Source organism: Lithobates pipiens, unplaced genomic scaffold, assembly GCF_037356315.1.
Source record: "Lithobates pipiens isolate NorthernLeopardFrog02 unplaced genomic scaffold, aLitPip1_a1.2 Scaffold_13, whole genome shotgun sequence".
NCBI classification, from domain to species: Eukaryota; Metazoa; Chordata; class Amphibia; order Anura; family Ranidae; genus Lithobates; species Lithobates pipiens.
In genome coordinates this window covers 132,518,608-132,540,265 of record NW_027507718.1, presented here as the reverse complement: position 1 = coordinate 132,540,265, position 21,658 = coordinate 132,518,608, and the positions used below count along the sequence as shown (strand labels likewise).

Sequence of the window (21,658 nt, the reverse complement as noted above, 5' to 3'; positions counted from 1 at the left end):
GTTGAGAGAGATGCAGTCACCTTGCCCATTCAGGTCCTAGTGGCAGAATGTGTGTCCAACCCGAACCACTTTATGATCATCTCCCCAGCAATCCCCCTCCACTTTTGGTTCCACCACTGCAAGTACCTAGGTATGTGGGAGAGCATGTGTCCTCATGATGCAGTGCTTGGACCCAGTGTTCTATTGCTAGAAATGAGCACTGTCATGAGGTGAGGGGGTTCTGACACCAGCCAAAACAAGGCATTTTTATGGCAGGTGTAAAACAAAAAAAATAAAGATAAAAAATAAATAAAAAATAAAAAGGAATAGTGAACAGAAAAAGGTGAGTAATGAGGTCGGGGCGGCGTTACATGCATGCAATGTTACCAACTGAGACCACTACACTTGTCCATCAGTCTGATATTTACAGTATGAACATACAAAGGTAACAATAGGGTGCATAAGCCTAGTGCATCAATAAATAAAAAAACACTTTATTCAACAAAAATAAATAAGAGAAATAAAACCGTGCTGAGACCCAAAAAAAAATTCTCTTGTCAAATAAGAAAAAATAAATAAAAATGTTTGAGAGAATATAAAATCAATCTAAAAAACAAATAAAAAATAAATGAAAGAATTGACAAAATGAATGTTCAGATAATATAAGGCTGCTGCTCCACTGTGGGATACACACACATGAAAATAGACAAAAAAAAGGAAAAAAGCTGCGCAAAAAAAATAAATAAAAAATACACCAATAAAAAAACAAATCAATAAACCAATACTATAAGCAAAAGTCCATAAAGAATTTATGTTATTGAAGAGAAAAGCCGATCGCACCACAACGAGAGCCCGTCCTACTCTCGTAACACGTGGTGACGTCACAGCGTGCCCTCCCATAAGTGTTTCGTCATATGTGACGTTTTCAATGGGGAACGGGCCCGCCGCAATGCACCACCATTAAATAGGGCGAGACCTCGTTCTGAGACAGAGGTCCGGCAGATGAAGCCATCTTAAGTGTGGGCAAAACATATATATCTCCCAACGTCCTATAAGGGCAAGCCGAAAGAACGTTATAACACGGATGCCTTTCCCCAGCACTGTTCCGCAAACGTTAGCACCTAAAATCTAATTGGAGGGACCAAAAAAATATTTTTTCATATTGTATTTATATTATATCCTCATGGGATCAAAGCCATCAGTAGCTTGAGATCATAAACGCTCCTTACGCTTTACCGTCTGGTAAGTGCATTTATTTGTCGGTGGCTGGGCACAGTAGTGATAAAGTGTGGAATCACTGTGGTGCGATCGGCTTTTCTCTTCAATAACACAAATTCTTTATGGTCATATTACTGGTGCCTTTAAAATCCCAAAGTCCCCATCCAGTCCTTCCTGCAATCAAGTTCTTTATGGACTTTTGCTTATAGTATTGGTTTATTGATTTGTTTTTTTGGCGCAGCTCTTTTTTCCTATTTTTGTCAACAAAATAAATGAGTGCATTCTATGGGAACACCTAATGTGGGCTCGCTCGAGAGCCTTGCTGTCTGCATCTATAGACCTGGTCACTGGCTTAGATTGTCAATGGCTCCCGCTGCCTTAAAGCCTGGGAGACCAAGACGTGAGGCGAGAGATGAGCTGCAGATAGGCACAGGGCTGGATCGAGTAAGGGAGCAGGTAAGGGAGGGGGGTATACGACTAAAAAATTTTAACCTTAAAGTTTTACTAAATTACCAACAGTAAAATCAGCCTGTATATGCAGTAAAGCATACTGGTTATACTCACTGTGGAACCTAAGGTGTTAATCCTCCGCTTTGTGTTTAAAGGCTGTGTGATCCGGTCTGATCCGCCTCATCTTTAACTGACTCCAATCCATCTCTTGATAGAAGAGAGCATTAGGAGTCAGGCTGCACATGCTCAGTTTGGGGAGTTTTTTTCCCTTGTTAGAGCGCATGCGATCAGCAGCAGGGCCAATCAGCACTGTCTAGAGCAGTGGTCATCAACCCTGTCCTCAGGGCCCACTAACAGGCCAGGTTTTATGTATTACCTTGAGGAGATCCAGACTAGAATACTGCAATCACTGAGCAGCAAATGATATCACCTGTGATATATTTCAGTTATCTTGCAAATCTGGCCTGTTACTGGGCCCTGAGGACAGGGTTGATGACCACTGGTCTAGAGGATCAGGGGGAGAATGAAAACTCCTGCTACAAGCTTTAAGCAGAGGCTGATACACGTCACAAGATTACTATATATTGCAGATGAGAAAAAAAAAGTTTTAGTAAATCTAAACTGCTAAATACAATTGCATTTCCATGTTCTGTGTACTGAGGGAGACCAGATATAGTGAACGCAGGTTCTGCGTTTAGTAACACTTTAAATTGTTACCAAACCCAGTACCTTGCATTCACTATATCTGGTCTCCCACAGACAACAGACCATGGAAAAGCAAACCGCTAAATACATTTTCTCAGCAGTTAGGCTACCTTCACACTGAAGGCGTTATAGCTCTAAAAATAGTGACTGAAGCCCGCCTCCCACGCCACCCCAGTATGAAAGCCTGAGTGCTTTCACACTGGGGTGGTGCACTTGTGGGGCGTTACAAAAAGTCCTGCAAGTAGCATCTTTGGAGTGGTTTGGCAGCACTGTATAAAGCTTCCAAAGCGCTGCAGCACGGGTGGTTTTAACCCTTTCAGCTGCTAGTGGGTGTTAAAAGTACGCTGCTAAAACAAGCAGCACTTTACCTTTCCAACAAGTGGTCTTTTACCTCTAACACAGCGTGGCTAAAGTGTGAAAGTAGCCTTAGAGCAGTCTTGACTTCTATCAGTTAAAGCTTGTAGGAGTTTTCATTCTCAAGACAAGAAAAATAAACAAAATGATAAATACACACCCTAGATAGAGTAAGGCCCCTTTCACACTGGACGGATCAGTAATGATCCGTCCCGTGATGATCTGCTTGCTCAGCGGGGATCGCTCCGTTGTCCCCGCTGAGCCGGCGGATAACAAGGAGATCCTGGCACACTGTGCAGGGACCACCCTGTCAGTTGTCCATTCTCCTCTATGGGGGATCGGATGAGCACGGACCGTCTGTCCATGTTCATCCGATCCGTTCTGCAGACAGATAGGAAAATAGGATTTTCCTCCGTCTGCAGAATCGGACAAAAGCAGAGGTGGACGATATCGGGTGTCTGCGGATGTTCATCCGCAGACACCCGCTATCCCATAGGGATGCATGTCCGTATTTCATGCGCAAACAGATGGATGAAATCCAGACAGACATACTGTCCGCATGTGTGAAAGGGGCCTTAAACTACATATACTTTAATAGCTATAAATAAGCAAAAAAAAAAAAAAAAAAAAATGGCAACAGCAATATCCCTTAATCCCCTATAAAAGACCAGAAGAAAGATCCCTAATACAGGGGATGATTCTTCAATGGTCAAAAGCGTAAGTATATATAGTCAAACTATTGGGTGTGCATTTAGATCATTTTGTTTGTTTTTCTTGTCTTGAGTTAGTAGTTTTTGATTACACCCACCGCAATATATTCAGCGAGTGCTACCTTTTCTTCATTACAGGCTGGATTCCCATCTGCTCACATATTTTGTATAGAAGAGTTTTCATTCTCCTCTAATTGTCCTATAAGGCTGCAGGACCCCTGACCCTCTGGACAGTGCCAATAACATACAAACAAATAAAATTATATATTTAGAATATATCTAAATAAGGTTGGAAAGGTAAGAAGCTGCAAATAAGCGAACATGCCACTCGATGGAAAAGATAGTATTCAACACAAAATTAAGCATATTATGTTACAACTGTTAAGGTGACAATATTTGTGGTCAAAGACTGACAATTCCCCTCCCAAAAACTTACCATGACGTAGTGTCGTTGCATCTCCGATTTCTCACTGGCCAACTTGTCGCACTCCAATTTTAGACTGAAAAATATAAATAATCTGCTAAAGAGGCAGTATAGATGCACTGCTAATCTACTAAAATTTCTGGCAAACTGCATCCCAATTACCAAATAACTTGCAGATAGGCAAAACATTAACAAGTGCCTTCCTCGTTTGCAACTGAGGCAGTAGCTTTTTAAAGTGGTTCTGCACCTAAAAAAAAAAAAAAAGTAATTATTAAAAGCCAGCAGCTACTAATATTGCAGCTGCTGACTTTTAATAAAATCACACTTACCTGTCCCGGGGTCCAGCGATGTCGGCGGCAGATGACGAGCGATCTCTTGCCTCGCTGCTGCCACCGCCATCCTCTGTCAGGGAATCGGGAAGTGAAGCATGACGGCTTCACTGCCCGGTTCCCTACTGCGCATGCTCTTCAGATCCCCCGCTGTGTCCTGGCCTGTTTTTTCAGGCTTTTATCCCCTTATTTTCATCAAATAATCAGTTAAACACAAATACTGTAATTTAGGGTAAAACTTCACTTACTGTGGAGCAGCAATGGTTGTCACACAATTCTGCCCTTGTTCACCAACATTACATGATCATTGATGAAATTAGTAGCTTAAAGGATAGGAGACTTTGATCAATGTGCATTCTAAGAATTTTAACATATCCTACCAGTTTCTGCTTTGATGAAAGAGCTGAAAGCAGTTCGTGTGACCAGGCCCTTTGAATACGCATTCTAAATGAGAGGGACCGATTCATTATAATCAGCTGGTGCACTCCCAGTGTTCCGATCATGAAAGCGGCAGTGTCTGCATCACTTTTTTTTACGTTTTGGACAGTGTAGAGGGATTAGAACACCATGTTTTTATTGCGGTCTGTGCGATTATATTTACCACTGTCGAAAGTAAAAGAAAATAACAAACTTCAGGTTGTCCACAGAGCAGTAATGGAGGAAAATCTTCCATTGGGGAAGAAAGTGTTCTACTTTAAACCTTAGGGAGTAGCTCAAAAATGGCATTTGTTGCAGAGGTTGCCTGAAATCTGATCTGTAGCTTAGTGTAGACTTCTGGTAAATCAGTGAGACAATCACAAGAAAAAATTAAATTAAATTTTTTGAAGTGTTCTGTACACCAACGATGTACAGAATGTCTCTAGATCGCCATTTTACAGATTACAGAGCAAGAATGGAAAGGTTTTTAGTTACATTAAATCATGTTAGGGTTTGTGTAACAATTGTATAAGCTATATTTTTTCACCACAAAAGTGGAGTTAAGCTTTAACGACCAGTACAACTGTGGCAGGTTGGCTCCCCTGCTCAAATCACCTGCTAAAATTTTGTTTGGGTACAGAGTTGCACGACCACACAGTTGTCAGTTAAAGCGACGCAGTGCCGCATCGCAAAATGGCCTGGGCACTTTAAAAACACTTGGTATGCTCAGTTTTATTATTTGAACAAAGTAAACACTTAGGGCCAGTTCACACCAGATCCAGTTCGCTTTTTTCTGCGCAAAGAAAAAAAAACCCCACACAACATGTACAGCGTTTTCCATGTATTCCAATGGCTCTAGTTCACACCATGCAGTCAGTTTCTGGTTGGTTTCTTGTGCGGAAACTGCACAGAACTGCATCTGGTGTGAACTTGCTGTTAAAAGTGGAGGGCTGCCCACCCCTGCAAAAATGAAAAGTCAACAGCTGCACATACTGCAGCTGCTGGCATTTTAATAAATGGGACACTTATCTGCCCTGGAGTCCAGCGATGCCGCAGCTGTTGGGTGCTGCTGCTGTCGCCATTGCGGGTAAGGGAACCCAGCAAAGCAGCCTTACGTCGGGAACTGTACTGCGCATGCACAAGGCTTCGTTCCTCTCTCCTATTGGCCCGACGGCAGGGGAAGGAGGAGGGAGCCAAATGGTGACGTCAACAGCCGTGGCTGTGGCTCCTGGCAGTGGGAACAGGACTCCAGCATTTTAGAAACGTATTCTATTATATTGATCTAACAGAATATACCTGTTGTACAGAGCCAGCAAAGATAAACCACAAAAAAAAAAAAAAAAATTATAATATAAATATATATATATATATATACACACACACACACACACGTGTTAAAAAAGATATGGAAGCAATTTAAAATGTATGTAAATGCTAATGATGACATTATACATACATACATATGTTCATCATTAGCATTTACATACATTTTAAAATGCTTCCATATTTTTGTATCTTTATTAACACGTTATACTTACTAGCTTTGTGCAATAGTATTGCGGAGTGTGCCTGATCCTCCTCTTCTGGGCCCCCCCCCCCCCCAATGACCTCCACTTCCTATGGGGGTGCACCCTCAGGCTCGCTCCCAAGCCAGACTGTCTATAGACCCCATCCCCTGAATTTGATTGATAGCAGCAGAAGCCAATAGCTCATGCTTCTGCCTTTGTACCCGTGTTAGGAGGGAGCGAGAGCAGGGCTTTTTTTTTTTTTTTTTTTTTTTAAACAACAAACATGTCATGCACCAGCTCCAGCTCTGTGCAACTATTTTGCACAGAGCGGCACTGAGCCTCCCCTCTTCTGGGGTCCCTCACTGTTTGCTCCTCCTCCTATTCCTCTGCCCCCATAGCAAACCGCTTGCTTTCGGGCAGATATGCAGGCTCCATCCCAAACTGGGCTGTGCGCCTGTACAGACAAATAGTGCCGCTAGACTCCACCCCCTCACAGGATTTGACTGACAGCTGCTGCCAAGTCTCCCATGAGAAGAGAGCATGCGGGGGGAGGGGGGAGCTGACCGCTGCAGATGGGCACAATGCTAGATCGAGATAAGGCATAGGTAAGCGGTTAAGGGTGGAGGTAACGCATTTAAGGGTTTTTTACCTTAAGGCTCGGTTCACACAGAAACTGGACCGCTGTGCAATTCCCATGCCATTCAGGGCAATTTTAGCCCATTTTGAATGGGCTTAAATCGCACCAAAGAACTGCATGCATCTTTTTTGAGCCGCACCACAACCAGATCCAGTGCAGGCAAATGGACTATGTTTACAACCTGCGTTTGGGGTGTCGTCCAGAGACAGTGGTGTTGATTTACTAAAATGGAAAAAAAAAAAAAAAAAAAAAAGATAGATACACACACACTTAAAGCCCTGATTCACACGCACGCCTATTTAAAGTCATGCTATTTCAGCGTACGATTTCGTGTGCAGCTTCCCGATATCTGTGCAACTTAATTTGAACAGTTCCATTGCCAAAAGTGGGTGTGATTTGTCATGCAACTGAATGGTCAAGTCACATCACAAGTCGCACTGGTGTGAACCAGGGCTTATGCAGAGATTACAGGGATACATGTATTGCGTTTAGAACCACTTGCAGGCACATTGATGATTTGGGTATCAAAGCAGTGCACATAAATGGACCCCTGGTTTCTATAATCACTTGCACAAAGCTTCTCCTTAACTTGTATTTTGATTGCTGGTAACAATGATCATTACTAGTCATGGCGTTGTATGATCATTCAGTATCAGTAAGGCCGCTTTCACACTGGGGCGGTATTCAGGCGTTACAGCGCTAAAAATAGCACCTGTGTAACGCCTGAAAAAAAACGGTCCCTTTAACTCCAGTGTGAAAGCCGGAGGGCTTTCACACTGGAGCGATGCGCTGGCAGGACGGTGAAAAAAGTCCTGCCAGCCGCATCTTTGCAGCGGTGAAGGAGCGGTGTATTCACCGCTCCTACCCATTGAAATCAATGGGACAGCGCGGCAATACCGCCGGCAAAGCACCGCTGCAGCGGCGCTTTGCGGGCGGGTTTAACCCCTTTTCGGCCGCTAGCGGGGGTTAAAACCACCCCGCTAGCGCCCGCACACCGCCGCTAAAACGACGGTAAAGCGCCGCTAAAAATAATGGCGCTTTACCGCCGACGCTGCTCCCGCCCCAGTGTGAAAGCAGCCTTAAGGACAACCTCAAAACGTTACAACTGGGAGAGGTTTTGATTTGTCATGGCAATCAGTCATACCCACTTTTAGATGCATAAAAACTGCATATGTGGATTTGGCCTACATCTGAACTGCGGGATCCAAGCTCCATTTCATAAAATGGTCCATCCACCAATTCAAAGTAGATACATACTTTTACTTGTCCAATACTAAACCATGGTATGCAGGAAAATCATTTTATTACCTGTGATTTCACAGTAATCTGGCTGATACACAATATTTGCTTTTGGCTGGACCCCTAAAAGAAGGTTCAGTGAGGCATTGTGGCCAACTGAACAGCCCAGGACTTCTTTGAACTCCTGTTATGTTGGTGGGCACAGAACTTATTTTTTTTGGGACTGAAAAAAGGCACCCACAGCTTTTATCTGCAGCATACTGTTTCTTCCTCAACAAGATTAGGTATTTTACAATATTTCTATGGTGCCAATAATTTGATGTGGGCCAGATCTATAAAAGGATATGCTCACTGATAGCTGCAATGATGCAAGGATGGCAGCATGACCCTTAGAACTACAATTAGGACTTTACATGACTGGTTGCTGTGCACTAGAGCACGAGTAATGTTGGCCAGTTATGAAAGTCTCCCACACTAGTTGAGGGGCATATTGGAGATAATTTTAAAAGAAAACTTGCAAATAACAAGAGTTTATATCAAGGTAAGCCTGTTTTCCCCAGCACAACCCTGTTCTATCATGAATAGCATGACTGTAAAAGTCAAATTACAGTACCCAAACAAAATTAGGCCACATGGATGTTTAGATATGAAAGAAAATGTTTGGGGAAATTGTAGGTGTGGGTAATCAGCAATGCAGAGGAGAATCAGCATTAACAAGCATTCAGTTGTATGGGCATTTCCCTGGGTGCAGGAAAATGGGAAAAGTTTATGCTAGAAGACTACTTTCAGCATTTAAATGTTTGTGTACATGATGCTCAAAAAAACAGCTTTATTAGAGTTCCCTTTTAAATCATTGATTACATGCTTATATACAGAACGAATATCAGCATAAAGGATCAAAGAACTTGCAACTTTCCTCACCCGTGGATAAACTGCTCTCTCTCTCTATATACAGTGGTGTGAAAAAGTGTTTGCCCCCTTCCTCATTTCCTGTTCCTTTGCATGTTTGTCACACTTAAGTGTTTCGGAACATCAAACCAATTTAAACAATAGTCAAGGACAACACAAGTAAACACAAAATGCAATTTGTAAATGAAGGTGTTTATTAAAGGTGAAAAAAAATCCAAACCATCATGGCCCTGTTTGAAAAAGTGATTGCCCCCCTTGTTAAAACATACTATAACTGTGGTTGTCCACACCTGAGTTAAATTTCTCTAGCCACACCCAGGCCTGATTATTGCCACACCTGTTCACAATCAAGGCATCACTTAAATAGGAGCTGCTTGACACAGTAAGGTCCACCAGAAGATCCTTAAGGCTGGGTTCACACTGCTGCGGGGGGAGATCCGGATGTGATTCGCACCGCAAATCACATCCGATCTCCGTAGCAATGCGAGTTCAGCCATACAGATAGTATGGCTGAATTCGCATCGCTCCCGCAGAAAACTCGCACGGGACCCTTTTTTTGGTCCGCAACAGAATCGGATCGCATGGGGGTTCACACCATGCGATCCGATTCCTGTGCGAGTCGGCAGATCGCACTGCGATATGCGGACGGATCTGGGGGTGTCATTAACATATCATTGACACTCCCAGCCGTCCGCATAGGGCAGTGTGAACTGCCGGCGGGAGTAATGCAATGCGGGAAAACGCCACGGATTCGCGGCGTTCCCGCATCGCTGTGGTGAGAACCCAGCCTAAAAGCTACACATCATGCCGAGACCCAAAGAAATTCAGGAACAATTGAGAAAGAAAGTAATTGAGATCTATCAGTCTGGAAAGGGTTATAAAGCCATTTCCAAAGCTTTGGGAATCCAGCGAACCACAGTGAGAGCCATTATCCACAAATGGCGAAGACATGGAACAGTGGTGAACCTTCCCAGGAGTGGCCGGCCGCCCAAAATTACCCTAAGAGCGCAGCGACGACTCATCCAAGAGGTCACAAAAGACCCCACAACAACGTCCAAGGAACTGCAGGCCTCACTTGCCTCAGTTAAGGTCAGCGTTCATGCCTCCACCATCAGGAAAAGACTGGGCAAAAATGCCCTGCATGGTAGAGTTCCAAGGAGAAAACCACTGCTGAGCAAAAAGAACATCAAAGCTCATCTCAATTTCTCCACAACACATCTTGATGATCCCCAAGACTTTTGGGACAACATTGTGTGGACCGATGAGACAAAAGTGGAACTCTTTGGAAGGTGTGTGTCCAAGTATATCTGGTGTAGAAGGAACACTGCATTTCATAAAAAGAACATTATACCAACAGTAAAATATGGTGGTGGTAGTGTGATGGTCTGGGGCTGTTTTGCTGCTTCAGGACCTGGAAGACTTGCCGTGATAAAAGGAACTATGAATTCTGCTGTCTACCAAGAGATCCTGAAGGAGAATGTCCGACCATCTGTTCGTGTACTCAAGCTGAAACGAACTTGGGTTCTGCAGCAGGACAATGAATGAATGAAATACTTATATAGCGCACAATGCGAACTGAATCGCCTCTAGGCGCAATGATCCTAAACACACCAGCAAGTCCACCACCGAATGGCTGAAGAAAAACAAAATGAAGACTTTGGAGTGGCCTAGCCAAAGTCCTGACCTGAATCCTATTGAGATGTTGTGGTATGACCTTAAAAAGGCCGTTCATGCTCGAAAACCCTCTAATGTAACTGAATTAGGACAATTCTGCAAAGATGAGTGGGCCAAAATTCCTCCAGGACGCTGTAAAAGCCTCATTGCACGTTATAGCAAACGCTTGGTTGCAGTTGTTGCTGCTAAGGGTGGCCCAACCAGTTATTAGGTTTAGGGGGCAATCACTTTTTCACACAGGGCCATGATGGTTTGGATTTTTTTCCACCTTTAATAATAAACACCTTCATTTACAAATTGCATTTTGTGTTTACTTGTGTTGTCCTTGACTATTGTTTAAATTGGTTTGATGTTCCGAAACACTTAAGTGTGACAAACATGCAAAGGAACAGGAAATGAGGAAGGGGGCAAACACTTTTTCACACCACTGTATATCTATACACACTTAAAACAATCAGGGAGCATAGTGTAAAGTCCTAGACAGAAGGAAAAAAATAGTCCATTACAGAAACTGCAGGTTTGGCAGCTGGCCAGAAGTAAGGTGATGCGACAATTATGTTCATATAACGTTCAATGCAGGAGAAAGGGTTTCAACTTCCAAACTGCAAGCAGAAGAGCTCAAACCTCTTTTGGAGGACTGGTGAGGTATAGCCACCAGATTGTACAAGATACTGCTGGAGGAGTCTGGTTTAAATTACAATGTTAAGGGGGAGGGAAGGTTGTCTGAGGGTTATGATTGCACCCATTCCTACCTGTGATATTGTGCCTGAAGCAACTGGAACTCATCTTTAATCCTATCACAGGAATCGGAGGTTGTGAACTTGAGTTGCTGGGGCAGGTGAGAGGAACCCTGGGGAGGAGAGATGAGACTTCAGACAATGCACACAAATACTCTGATCTTTGTACTATTTATTTTTATTTATCTTTTAACGCTATTGTGACAAGGGCAAGAAAAAAAAAAAAAAAAAAAAAAAAAAAACAACCCATTGTGGGGAATTCAGACACGAAACCAGACACAATCAGGTCCTAATATAACAAATATATCTTTCTTTTAGCAAATCAGCAGAGGTTGTTAGTCTATTTGCAATCTTAGACAGCCAGGTGAAAGCTTTGAAAATTAACAGAATTAGCAAAGTACATAGCAAGGGGATTAATGAATTTAAAGTATACACATTTCTATTTTTTTGGGTCCCCAAAGGAGAAATGAATCCTCTCCATTTGTCCTGTTAGCTATGGTCACTGAAACCGAAAGGGAAACAAATAAAAATAAAACCTTCCTGTCCCGCCTCCAAAAACAAAAAAAATAAAAAGTATGGGCAGTTTAAAAGAAGTAAGCGGTTGGGGTTTTTTTCTGAATCATACTCACCTAGGTGGATACAGCATCGGTCCCCCACCTGAGCGATCAAACACTGCCGATCACTTGGCTCTCAGGAGCAGAGAGCTGGTAACTGTTAGTCAGCAGCTCTCTGCTCTGCCCCCTCGGCACTCACTTGAGCAATGGGCTGTGGAGGGGGTGGGAGTGACTGGCTCAGGCTATCACTGGCTTGCTGAGAGGCTGAGCCAGGTGGCTGTCCAGGCATGCGAGCAGACTTCATTGTTGCAATCGTGGACCAGCTCTGTGACCTCACAGAACAAACTGCACTTGTTCACATCTGTGCAATTTTTCATTTGTCAAACCTCACATGACAAGAAGAAACATATCTTTTCCTATTGTGTCTGTGCTTCATGGTTTTCACTTATTTTTAAAAAAATGCTGCATGTCCTTCCCGAACAAGACCTGTAAAAGGGGCACTATACTTAGCTTTACAGCAGCCTGTATCTGGAGAGCGAGAAAAAGAGCGAGAAAAAGAGCGAGAAAAAGAGCGAGAAAAAGAGCGAGAAAAAGAGCGAGAAAAAGAGCGAGAAAAAGAGCGAGAAAAAGAGCGAGAAAAAGAGCGAGAAAAAGAGCGAGAAAAAGAGCGAGAAAAAGAGCGAGAAAAAGAGCGAGAAAAAGAGCGATCACCAGATGCAGTTCTGTGCCCTTTGTCTGCACAAAAAATGCATGCAGTGTTTTCTATGTATTCCAATGCCTATAGTTCACACCAGTGCAGTCAGTTGCTGCACTGGATATTGACTGCATTTGTGTGAACTAGAGCCATTGGAATACACTGTGCATGCATCTTTAGTGCAGGAAAACAGTGGTTTGAACTGGCCCTAAGACTTACCGTTAACTCAATTTCCAGTAGTCTTTCAGGGCAGCCCTTGGTAGGACCGCCATCTCTCAAGGGCTGTCCTGAAAGACTGGGGAAAGGATGCAATGGTTTAACTGACATTTTCATTACACAAGCCCTTTTGATGCTGAGGGTTTAAATATACATTACTGAAAACAATCGGCTTTAACCACTTGACCTCCAGAACGTTTTACCCCTTTCGTGACCGAACCAACTTTTGCTATTCAGCACTGTGCTAATTTAACTGGCAATTGTGCAGTCATGCAACACTGTACCCAAATTAAATGTATACATTTTTTTTTCACACAAATAGGGCTTTATTTGGTGATATTTAATCACCGCTAGGCTTTTTAGCTTTTGCTATATAAACAAAAAAAAGTGTTTCTTTTGTAAATCTTTCATAAATGTAGGCCTTAAAAAATAAAATGGATGTATATTTCGTCTGTGTGAGTTAAGAGTTTACAAACTTTAAAATATATATTTGAAAATGAAAAAATATTCTGATGTGCTCATTTCTTGAAGCACTTAAATGCCAAGACAGTACAAACAGCCCCAAAACCACCCCTTTCTGGAAAGTAGACAGTCCGAGGTATTTAATAAGAGATATTGCGAGTATTTTGAAGGTTGCAATCTGTCAGTTTTTTTGCAAAATGAAGGTTAAATATGGATACTGATTGGCGACTATTATACAAAAAAATATTATAAAAACATATTAAATTAATTTTCTTAAAACATTTTTCTTTTAAGATTTTCTTTTTGCATACTCATCAGGGCAGTTGACAGGTCACCATAGTGACACACTAGTAGTAGAGGGGATGATGATGAAGCATTTTAGGTAGAGAAGGAAAGGGTTAGAACCTGTGTCAGAATTGTATCCGTTTCCCTGTGTTCCTCACTTTCTGTCTGTTGGAACTAAGGCAGGAAGTGAGGATATGTTTCTAATTTGGAGAAAAGCCAGGCACATGTTCTGATCTTTAAAATCATGTAATCAGAGGGCCAGGAAGACACAGGGAGTCCCCCGTTGACGCACTTCGGTACAAGTGCTGTACAATACTCCAAGTAGGGATGAACTCAGACATGCTTGGACACAAATTTGTACCTTCCTGAGCTGCCCTGCTGGGAAACCGTCAAAGCCAAGAAATCATAGGCGGCCAAAGCCTATTCATGGGTCTGCGGGAGAATGCCTCTGACGCCTATAACAGCTTCCTGGTGGGACAGCTCAGGCGGGTTTGGACTCAAGTTTGAATATGGCCGAGCTTAGTACTGAGCCTGAGGCCTCCTTGGAAGCGCGATTTAGGCATCCCTGGAGGCTGAGGCCGACTGGGACATCATTCTCACCTAGACAGGAACCCCGGAAGTGCCAGAAAGTTCTTGTTAAAAAAAAAAAAAAAAAAAAAAAAGTGTATATGTGTGTATATATATATATATATATATATATATATATATATATATATATATATATATATATATATATATATATAGAGAGAGAGAGAGAGAGAAACGATAAATAAGCGTTGGCTTGTGAGAGAGATAGGCTTGCAATGATGGAAAATAGGTATGAAAGTAGGTGTGACCATACCTTGCATCCGATTAGATGCAAGAATCCCAGCAGGGGGTAACCACAATCAGCTGCGAGAGGCAGCCTCACTGAAATCAATGGGGGTGGAGGGGGCTTATGCTGGCTTTTAAAACTAATTGTACCCACTTGCATGTATTCTCTCATGCCACAATAAGGTCTGGACACACACTGCCTAACGTCAAGGGCCGATCGCTTGCATGTGATCGCTGCCTGAGTGATTACATGCGAGTGGCTGCGAGATACAGTGTCAGAATCGGTTACCCGTCAGATTTGGCAACGGAAGTGATGTTCTATCAGCTGTGCATGCATCCACTGCTACCAGGTTTGCTCACATGAGAAGGTGGCAGACATCTTACTGCACCCAGCTAGGTCTTCAATTTAACAGTAATTTTGGCAATAAAGCGAACGTATATAAATATAGTGTATTCACATTGGTGGTGCCATTTGAAAGCCTAAAAAAAGGTTTAACGCTGAGCAGTGTGGGGTGTACCAACATGGCCTCTGCCACCTTCCAACTGCTGGTGCCCAGCTTCTTTCAAAATGTAACATATACATATACATATACACACACACACACACACACCTCTATCTATATATACACACACACAGCTAAAATTGTAAATCTCAAGATGTAGCCAGTGTGAAAGCCCATGCGGTGCACTGGCAGGATAGAGAGAGAGAAAAAAAAAAAAAAAGTTCTGCTAGCAGCACCTTTGGAGTGGTGTGTATACTGCTCCTGTCCATTGAAATCAATGGGGCAGCCCGGCTATACAGTCACTGCAGCAGCGCTTTGCGGTGGTTTTAACCCTTTTTTGTCTGCTAGTGGGGGTTAAAAGCGCCTCACTAGCAGTCAAATACCTCTGCAAATATGACGGTAAAGCGCCAGTAAAAAATAGCGGCGCTATACTACCACCACCACCGTGTGAAAGGTGCCTAAGATCTGCCTTCTTCTGACTTGCAGGTGTTCTGTCAGAGGAAACACGGTAGCGGTGGCACACACATGCAGATGAAGGAACACCGCTTACGTTACCTAATCTGATGGGAAAACACACGCAGCCTCCCACAGCTAACGGAAATCGAATTGGCTGCATTGGACCTAGATAGGAACTTCACACTCCCCGAGCCTCCTTACCTGTTAAGTGGAGTTCTCGTCCAAAAAACACACTCACTTGCCCGGCGGATCTACATCGTCCTACAGCGATCAGAAGTCTACGCTTGTGTTCTACGCCGTTCCTCTAGGTTCAGGCAGCCCAGCTCCTGGCACAATCTAGCTGTGGACAAGCTCCTCATGGAATAGGTGATGGAGATATTCCAAGAGACAGCAGGGATTCTTTTCACCCAAGCCAGTGGTCATCAACCCTGTCCTCAGGACTCACTAACAGGCCAGGTTTGCAAGATAACTGAAATACATTGCAGGTGATATAATTTGCTGCTCAGTGATTGCAGTATTCTAGTCTGCATCTCCCCAAGGTAATACATAAAACCTGGACTGTTAGTGGGCCCTGAGGACAGGGTTGATGACCACTGACCTAGGCCTGAAAAAAAAAAAAAAAAAAAAAAAAAAAAAAAAAAGCTACACTAATTGTGGAGAGTTGAAGAGAAAAACTGCCTTCCTTTGTAAAGATTTCTATCACTTCCTATTTTATTTCTGTGACAGGAAGTGAAAAGAAGTCTCACAGTAAAATCTAAGACTGGTGGGTTGCAAAACGTATGGAACAGTGAGAAGCCCCCAAAGTTGTGTGGCCTGTAAGGGAGGTGTGAGGCCCTGTGGTCGGTCAGCACTCTGCCTTCCCTTATGAGCGGAGATCACACGTAGAACACACAGGCCAGGCCTTGTCCTCACCGAGTGTCGGCTATTGCTTTGCGGAAACATCATATCCCCGGTGTGGGCGGATGTGACACACGGAGGCGCTATACGTTCTCAGCCCCCAGCCGACTCTCCCGCTGCTTAGAATGAGGCTCGGCGCCTCCCCCCAACGTCCGAGGCCTTCACCGCTTCGTCTTCGCTCTGTAGGCCTGCAGCGTCCCGCTCTCACAGCCCCCTTCGCACACGGCTCAGCGCGATCTTTCACCCGATTCTCTCCTCCCCTCAACCCCTGGCCTGTCCCAGCGCTCTCTCTCTCTCTCTGCTCCTCGTTACCAGCACTCTCCCCACAGGGGATCCTTTTGTTTAATGGCTGCTTCCGCTAAAAGCGAGCCTCTCGCGCCCTCTGCTGGCCAAGAGCGGGTGGAGCTCCGGAGGCGCTCATGCGACACAGCGTGCTAGGTGTGCTCACACCTGGGGGAGGGGGGTCATTTCCTCTATTAGGGTGGCCAAAGGTGCCAACCCCCTCCCCCAATGACTTTTTCTTTCTTTACTGGCAAAACATTGAAAATATACTGCTGGAGCACTTCCCCCCCCCCTACAGAAACTACTATTTTAAGCGACGGCTATCAATATTTAACCACTCAACAAACAGGCCTATTTTTTACACTTGTGTTTACAAGTTAAAATCATTTTTTTTGCTAGAAACGTTATATATATATATATATATATATATATATATATATATATATAATTTTTTATTTTTCAGATACCCTAGAGCAGGGGTAGGTAACCTGCTGTTGCAGAACTACAAGTCCCATCATGCCTCTAGGAAGTAATTGTAACTGCCAGCCTTGCAGTGCCTCATGGGAAATGTAGTTCCACAATAGCTGGAGGGCCCCTGCCCTAGAGAATAAAATGGCAGTCTTTGCAATACTTTACAGGCATACCCTGCTTTTAACCACTTCAGCCCCGGACGATTTTACCCCCTTCTTTACCAGAGCACTTTTTGCGAATCGGCACTGCGTCGTTTTTTTTTTTATAATTTGTTATTTTTCAAATTTATCCAACAATCTCGATTTTTACAAAATTCCATCCTTTTAACATTGTCTCCAATATAAATCCCTTTTATTCCCCCCTCACCCTCCCTCCCTCCCCCTCTCACTCGATCCTTCCATTATTGGGGTTCACTAACATTCGAGTAACTTCCAGTAATTGTCAGATTTTCTAAATTGTAACCAATGCCTTCACTTATTCAGGTACCTCTCCTCTGCATTTTCTGACTTAGATATCGTGGCTTCGATATTTCTTATCTTTTCCAGTCTCTCTACCCATTCCTTCATTGTGGGGGGATCCTGACTTTTCCATTTCCGTGGAATCAAGGCTTCAGCAGAGTTCAACATACAAGGGATCAAGGACTGTCCATACTCTTCCTCTCTATCTTCTGTACCGTGAAATAAACACACCCAGGGATCACTCCTGATCCTTTACACTAAAACTTGCTTCTATTATTTTCCCCCAGTATGCTTGTATTTTAGGACACTCCCACCATAAGTGAGCAAAAGACCCCACCGCCGAGCATCTAAAGGGGTTTTCCTTACTAATCTTATTTCCTTGCTGTGGGGTTATATACCACCTAGTCAGGAGTTTATAGGACATCTCCCTTGTTTGTGAGTCTGTCGCTACCGAATACGTACGTCTCAATATTTTATTTCTCTGTTCATCACTACTTAAAGAGCCTATTTCCCTTTCCCATTTCCCCAGGTACTCAGGATATTTATTTCCCGCTTCTTCTATCAGAATTTTATATATTTTTGCTATCCTTTTTTCAAGGCTATGCCAGTTCGCTAATAATTTTTCTAAGGGCCTCAACTTTTCCTTTCCCCTCAGTGGATGTGGCAAGGACTGGGTAAAGTAGTATAGTTGTGAGTGTCTCCATTTATCTATTACCCCAAAAAAATCGATTACCCCAGTTTCAAGCCCGGTAGGGATCCAAAGATATATGGTGGCAAATTCCACTATAAGAGAAGAGGAGAGTGGGAGCCCTAGAGTGGAGAAATCTACGCGGGCGGGATCCAGAAGACAGAGGGGGGGGGAAAGTAGATTAGAGAGGAGTATCCCCGCAAAACTATCTGAGACCCAGAAAAATGGAAGGGCTACACAGGGGGATGTGGGAAGACAGGAGGAAGTGCAGGAGGAGAGGAGGAAGGAGGGATACCCCCGGGAGGTTATGGACGGTCGCCACCTTTAGAGCAAACCTTACACTTAAAAGAGATGCTTGGGGAGATGTTTGCAAAAATGGAAACCTCCCTCAAGGTAGAAATTGCCACAATAAGGGTAGATATCGGGCAGGTATTGGGGAGAGTAGAGGAAATAGAAAATAGAGTAGAGACCCACGAGCAGAAAATAGAAGAAATACTGGAGCAGGTCACAGCACTACGGAAGGGAAATAGGGCATTAATGCATAAATTAGAAGACCAGGAAAATCGCAGTAGGAAAAAGAACTTAAGGATAAAAGGTCTCCCTGAATCCCATAATAGCCTAACACCTAAAGAAGTGGCTCAACAAATATTCAATCCACTGTTAGACAGGGAAATCTCAGAACCTCTAAGAATAGATAGAATACATAGGATAACACGATCTTCAGGAATGAGGTCAGAATCCCGCGAGATGTAATAGTGAGGTTTCACTATGTGGAGGAAAAGATTCAGGTGATGGGAAAGATTAGAACCAATCCAGGGCTGTCCTACGGGGGTGTAGAACTGCAGATCTATTCGGACTTAGCAACAGAGACCCTAAGAAGAAGGAGGCGACTTAAACCGCTTACAGAAATGATGGTGGCAGCAAACATCCCATATCAATGGGGATTCCCATCATGTTTAATTGGGAAGAAAGAGGGACGGTCTGCGGTGCTCCGTTTTCCGGAGGATTTACAAGATTTCTGTGAACGGTTAGGTATAAACCCCCCTCCGCAGCTAGAATGGGAAAAGGATGAGGATGTAGGATCGATAGGGAAAACCTTTAAAAAGGGGAGGACTCAGGAGCCTTGGACCAGGTAGAGAGAAAGAGGGACTATTAGCGGTGAGGGGGTTTAGCGGGGGACGGGGGGGACTGGGGTGGGGGGAGGCGAGTGAGGCGGGGTCTCCTATGGTTGTGGGCTTGAATAAGCCCTAGGGAAACTATGGAGGTGGGTCGACCAGGTTTGGAGGTCGTCCAGAACCATAGAAACAACGGGAAAAGGGCTGTCTTACCCAATCCTTTGAGATGTTCCGTTATAAGACGGGGGGGGTGGGGGGAGGGCGAGGATGGGGGGGCGGGAATTGCTTTTTGGGGCTCTCACTCGATCCCTCCCTAGAGTTAGTAGGAGTAGATTTAGTTGGGTCCACTGGACGCGTCAGAAAGAGAGGAAATTAATAGTTGCAAACAAAATATGGAAGTACTGAACGTTGTTACTTATAATGTAAGGGGTTTAAATACAAAAAGGAAAAGATATAGGATTAATGATGAATTAAGGCATATGGGAGCAAGTGTGGTGTGTCTCCAGGAGACACATATAACACATATTTCAGGTATTAAGATAAACACAGTGGACTTCCCGGTGTGGATATACGGGGACTCTCCCTCCTCTTACTCCAGAGGAGTGGCGATTGGCTTTGGTAAAGCAACAAGATTTGAGTTAGAAAAGCGTCTAGTGGACCCAGAGGGGAGATATTTGTGTGTAAAAGGGATGTTACTAAACATGAAATGTACAATTGTAAATGTATATGCTCCGAACAAGAATGCTGACAAATTCTTAAGGAAGGTGTTAAAAAAGATAGAAGATTTCAAGGAAGGGAACCTGATTTTAGCAGGCGACCTTAATTGGAACATGGACGTGAAGAAGGAGAACGCCAGGGAGGGAGGAAGTAGGGGATTTTTTTGTGATACGGCACTGCTTCGGTTTAACTGACAATTGCGCGGTCGTGCGACGTTGCACCCAAAGAAAATTGACATCATTTTTTTCCCACAAGTAGAGCTTTCTTTTGGCGGTATTTGATCACCTCTGCGGTTTTTATATTTTGCGCTATAAACAAAAGAAGAGCGACAATTTTGGAAAAAAAAAACACAATATTTTTAACTTTTTGCTATAATAAATATCCCATTTTAAAAAAAACAAAAAACAAATTTTTCCTCAGTTTAGGCCGATACGTATTCTTCTACATATTTTTGGTAAAAAATCGCAATAAGCATATATTGATTGGTTTGCGCAAAAGTTATAGCGTCTACAAAATAGGGGATATATTTATGGCATTTTTTTTTTTTTTCACTAGTAATGGCAGCGATCTGTGATTTTTTTTTTTCATGACTGCGACATTGTGACGGACATATCAGACACTTCTGACACATTTTCGGGACCATTCAAATTTACACAGCAATCAGTGCTATAAAATTGCACTGATTACTGTGTAAATGTGACTGGCAGGGAAGGGGTTAACACCAGGGGGCGCTGCAGGGGTTAATATGTTCCCTGGGAGTGATTCTAACTGTGGGGGGAGGGGACTCACAAGGGGAGGAGACCGATCAGTGTTTCTCTGTAGTGGGAACAGGACGTGGATCTGTGTGTTTACATACACAGATCCACGGTCCTGCTGTGTTCCGGGGCAATCACGGGTGCCCGGCGGACATCGCGGCCACTGGGCATGCGCACCGGGTCCCGAGCGACGCCCCCTAGGCGGCCGGGAACGGGAGGACGTCATATGACACCCGCCCAGGATGGGAGCTCCCATCTGTGGGCGTCATATGACTATGGGTAGGGAAGTGGTTAAAGGGGAGGGCCAGCTGAAATTATTATTATTTTTTTTAAAAGTCAGCAGCTACAAACATTGTAGCTGCTGACTTTTAATAAGCGCACTTAATTGTCCAGGGTGCCTGCGATGTTGGCTGCCCGAGGCCGACTCATCCCTCGGCTCTCAGGTCCTGGCGCCGCCATTCTATCTAAGGGAAACAGGCATTGGAGTTTTGCGGCTTCACTGCCCGTTTCCTACTGCGCATGCGCAAGTCATGCAGCACTTTGTGAATGGGTCGCCCTGTGTTCTGGGACACACACAGTTTCCACAACACACCGCGCCCATTACCCAGAAGACAACGCGAGAAGGAGAGAGGACCGCGGAGTAGGAAGACGCAGATTAGGACGATCAGCCTAGGCTTTTCTGGTAAGTTTAAAAAAAATAATGTTTTCATTTTTTTTTTTTTTTTAAGATTTTAATGTAATTTAGTTTTTTAGGGTGGCCCTCCACTTTAAGTACACAATGGGGTGTATTTACTTAAGCCCCATACACACTATCAAATTTTCTGCTAATTTTTGTCTTCAGATTTACCAAAACCATATAATATGAGGTCAAACTTAGGAGTTTCAATGTGTATGCAATCAGACAGGCCCTTGTACTACATGGTTTTGGTAAATCTGAAGACAAAAATCAACAGAAAATCTGCTAGTGTGTATGGGGCTTAAAGCTGGAAAGTGCAAAATCGG

General features: G+C 43.7%; 1 protein-coding gene across 4 annotated transcripts in view; it reads right to left on the bottom strand.

Annotated features, from left to right (window-relative positions):
* Window positions 1-16,557, bottom strand: part of TLE5 (TLE family member 5, transcriptional modulator) — a 37,897-nt gene extending 21,340 nt beyond the window's left edge. Inside the window, exons 1-3 of one of the 4 annotated variants that reach the window (XM_077475590.1) lie at window positions 16,186-16,557; window positions 11,306-11,403; window positions 3,853-3,916 (exon numbers count right to left, since the gene is read on the bottom strand). In XM_077475590.1, coding sequence (XP_077331716.1) covers window positions 3,853-3,916; window positions 11,306-11,403; window positions 16,186-16,218 — 195 coding nt within the window. In that variant the 5' untranslated portion in view covers window positions 16,219-16,557. The remainder of the gene's footprint in view (window positions 1-3,852; window positions 3,917-11,305; window positions 11,404-16,185) is intronic. The other 3 variants (XM_077475589.1, XM_077475592.1, XM_077475591.1) reach the window with 3 other exon arrangements.
* Between the last annotated feature and the right edge of the window lie 5,101 nt (window positions 16,558-21,658).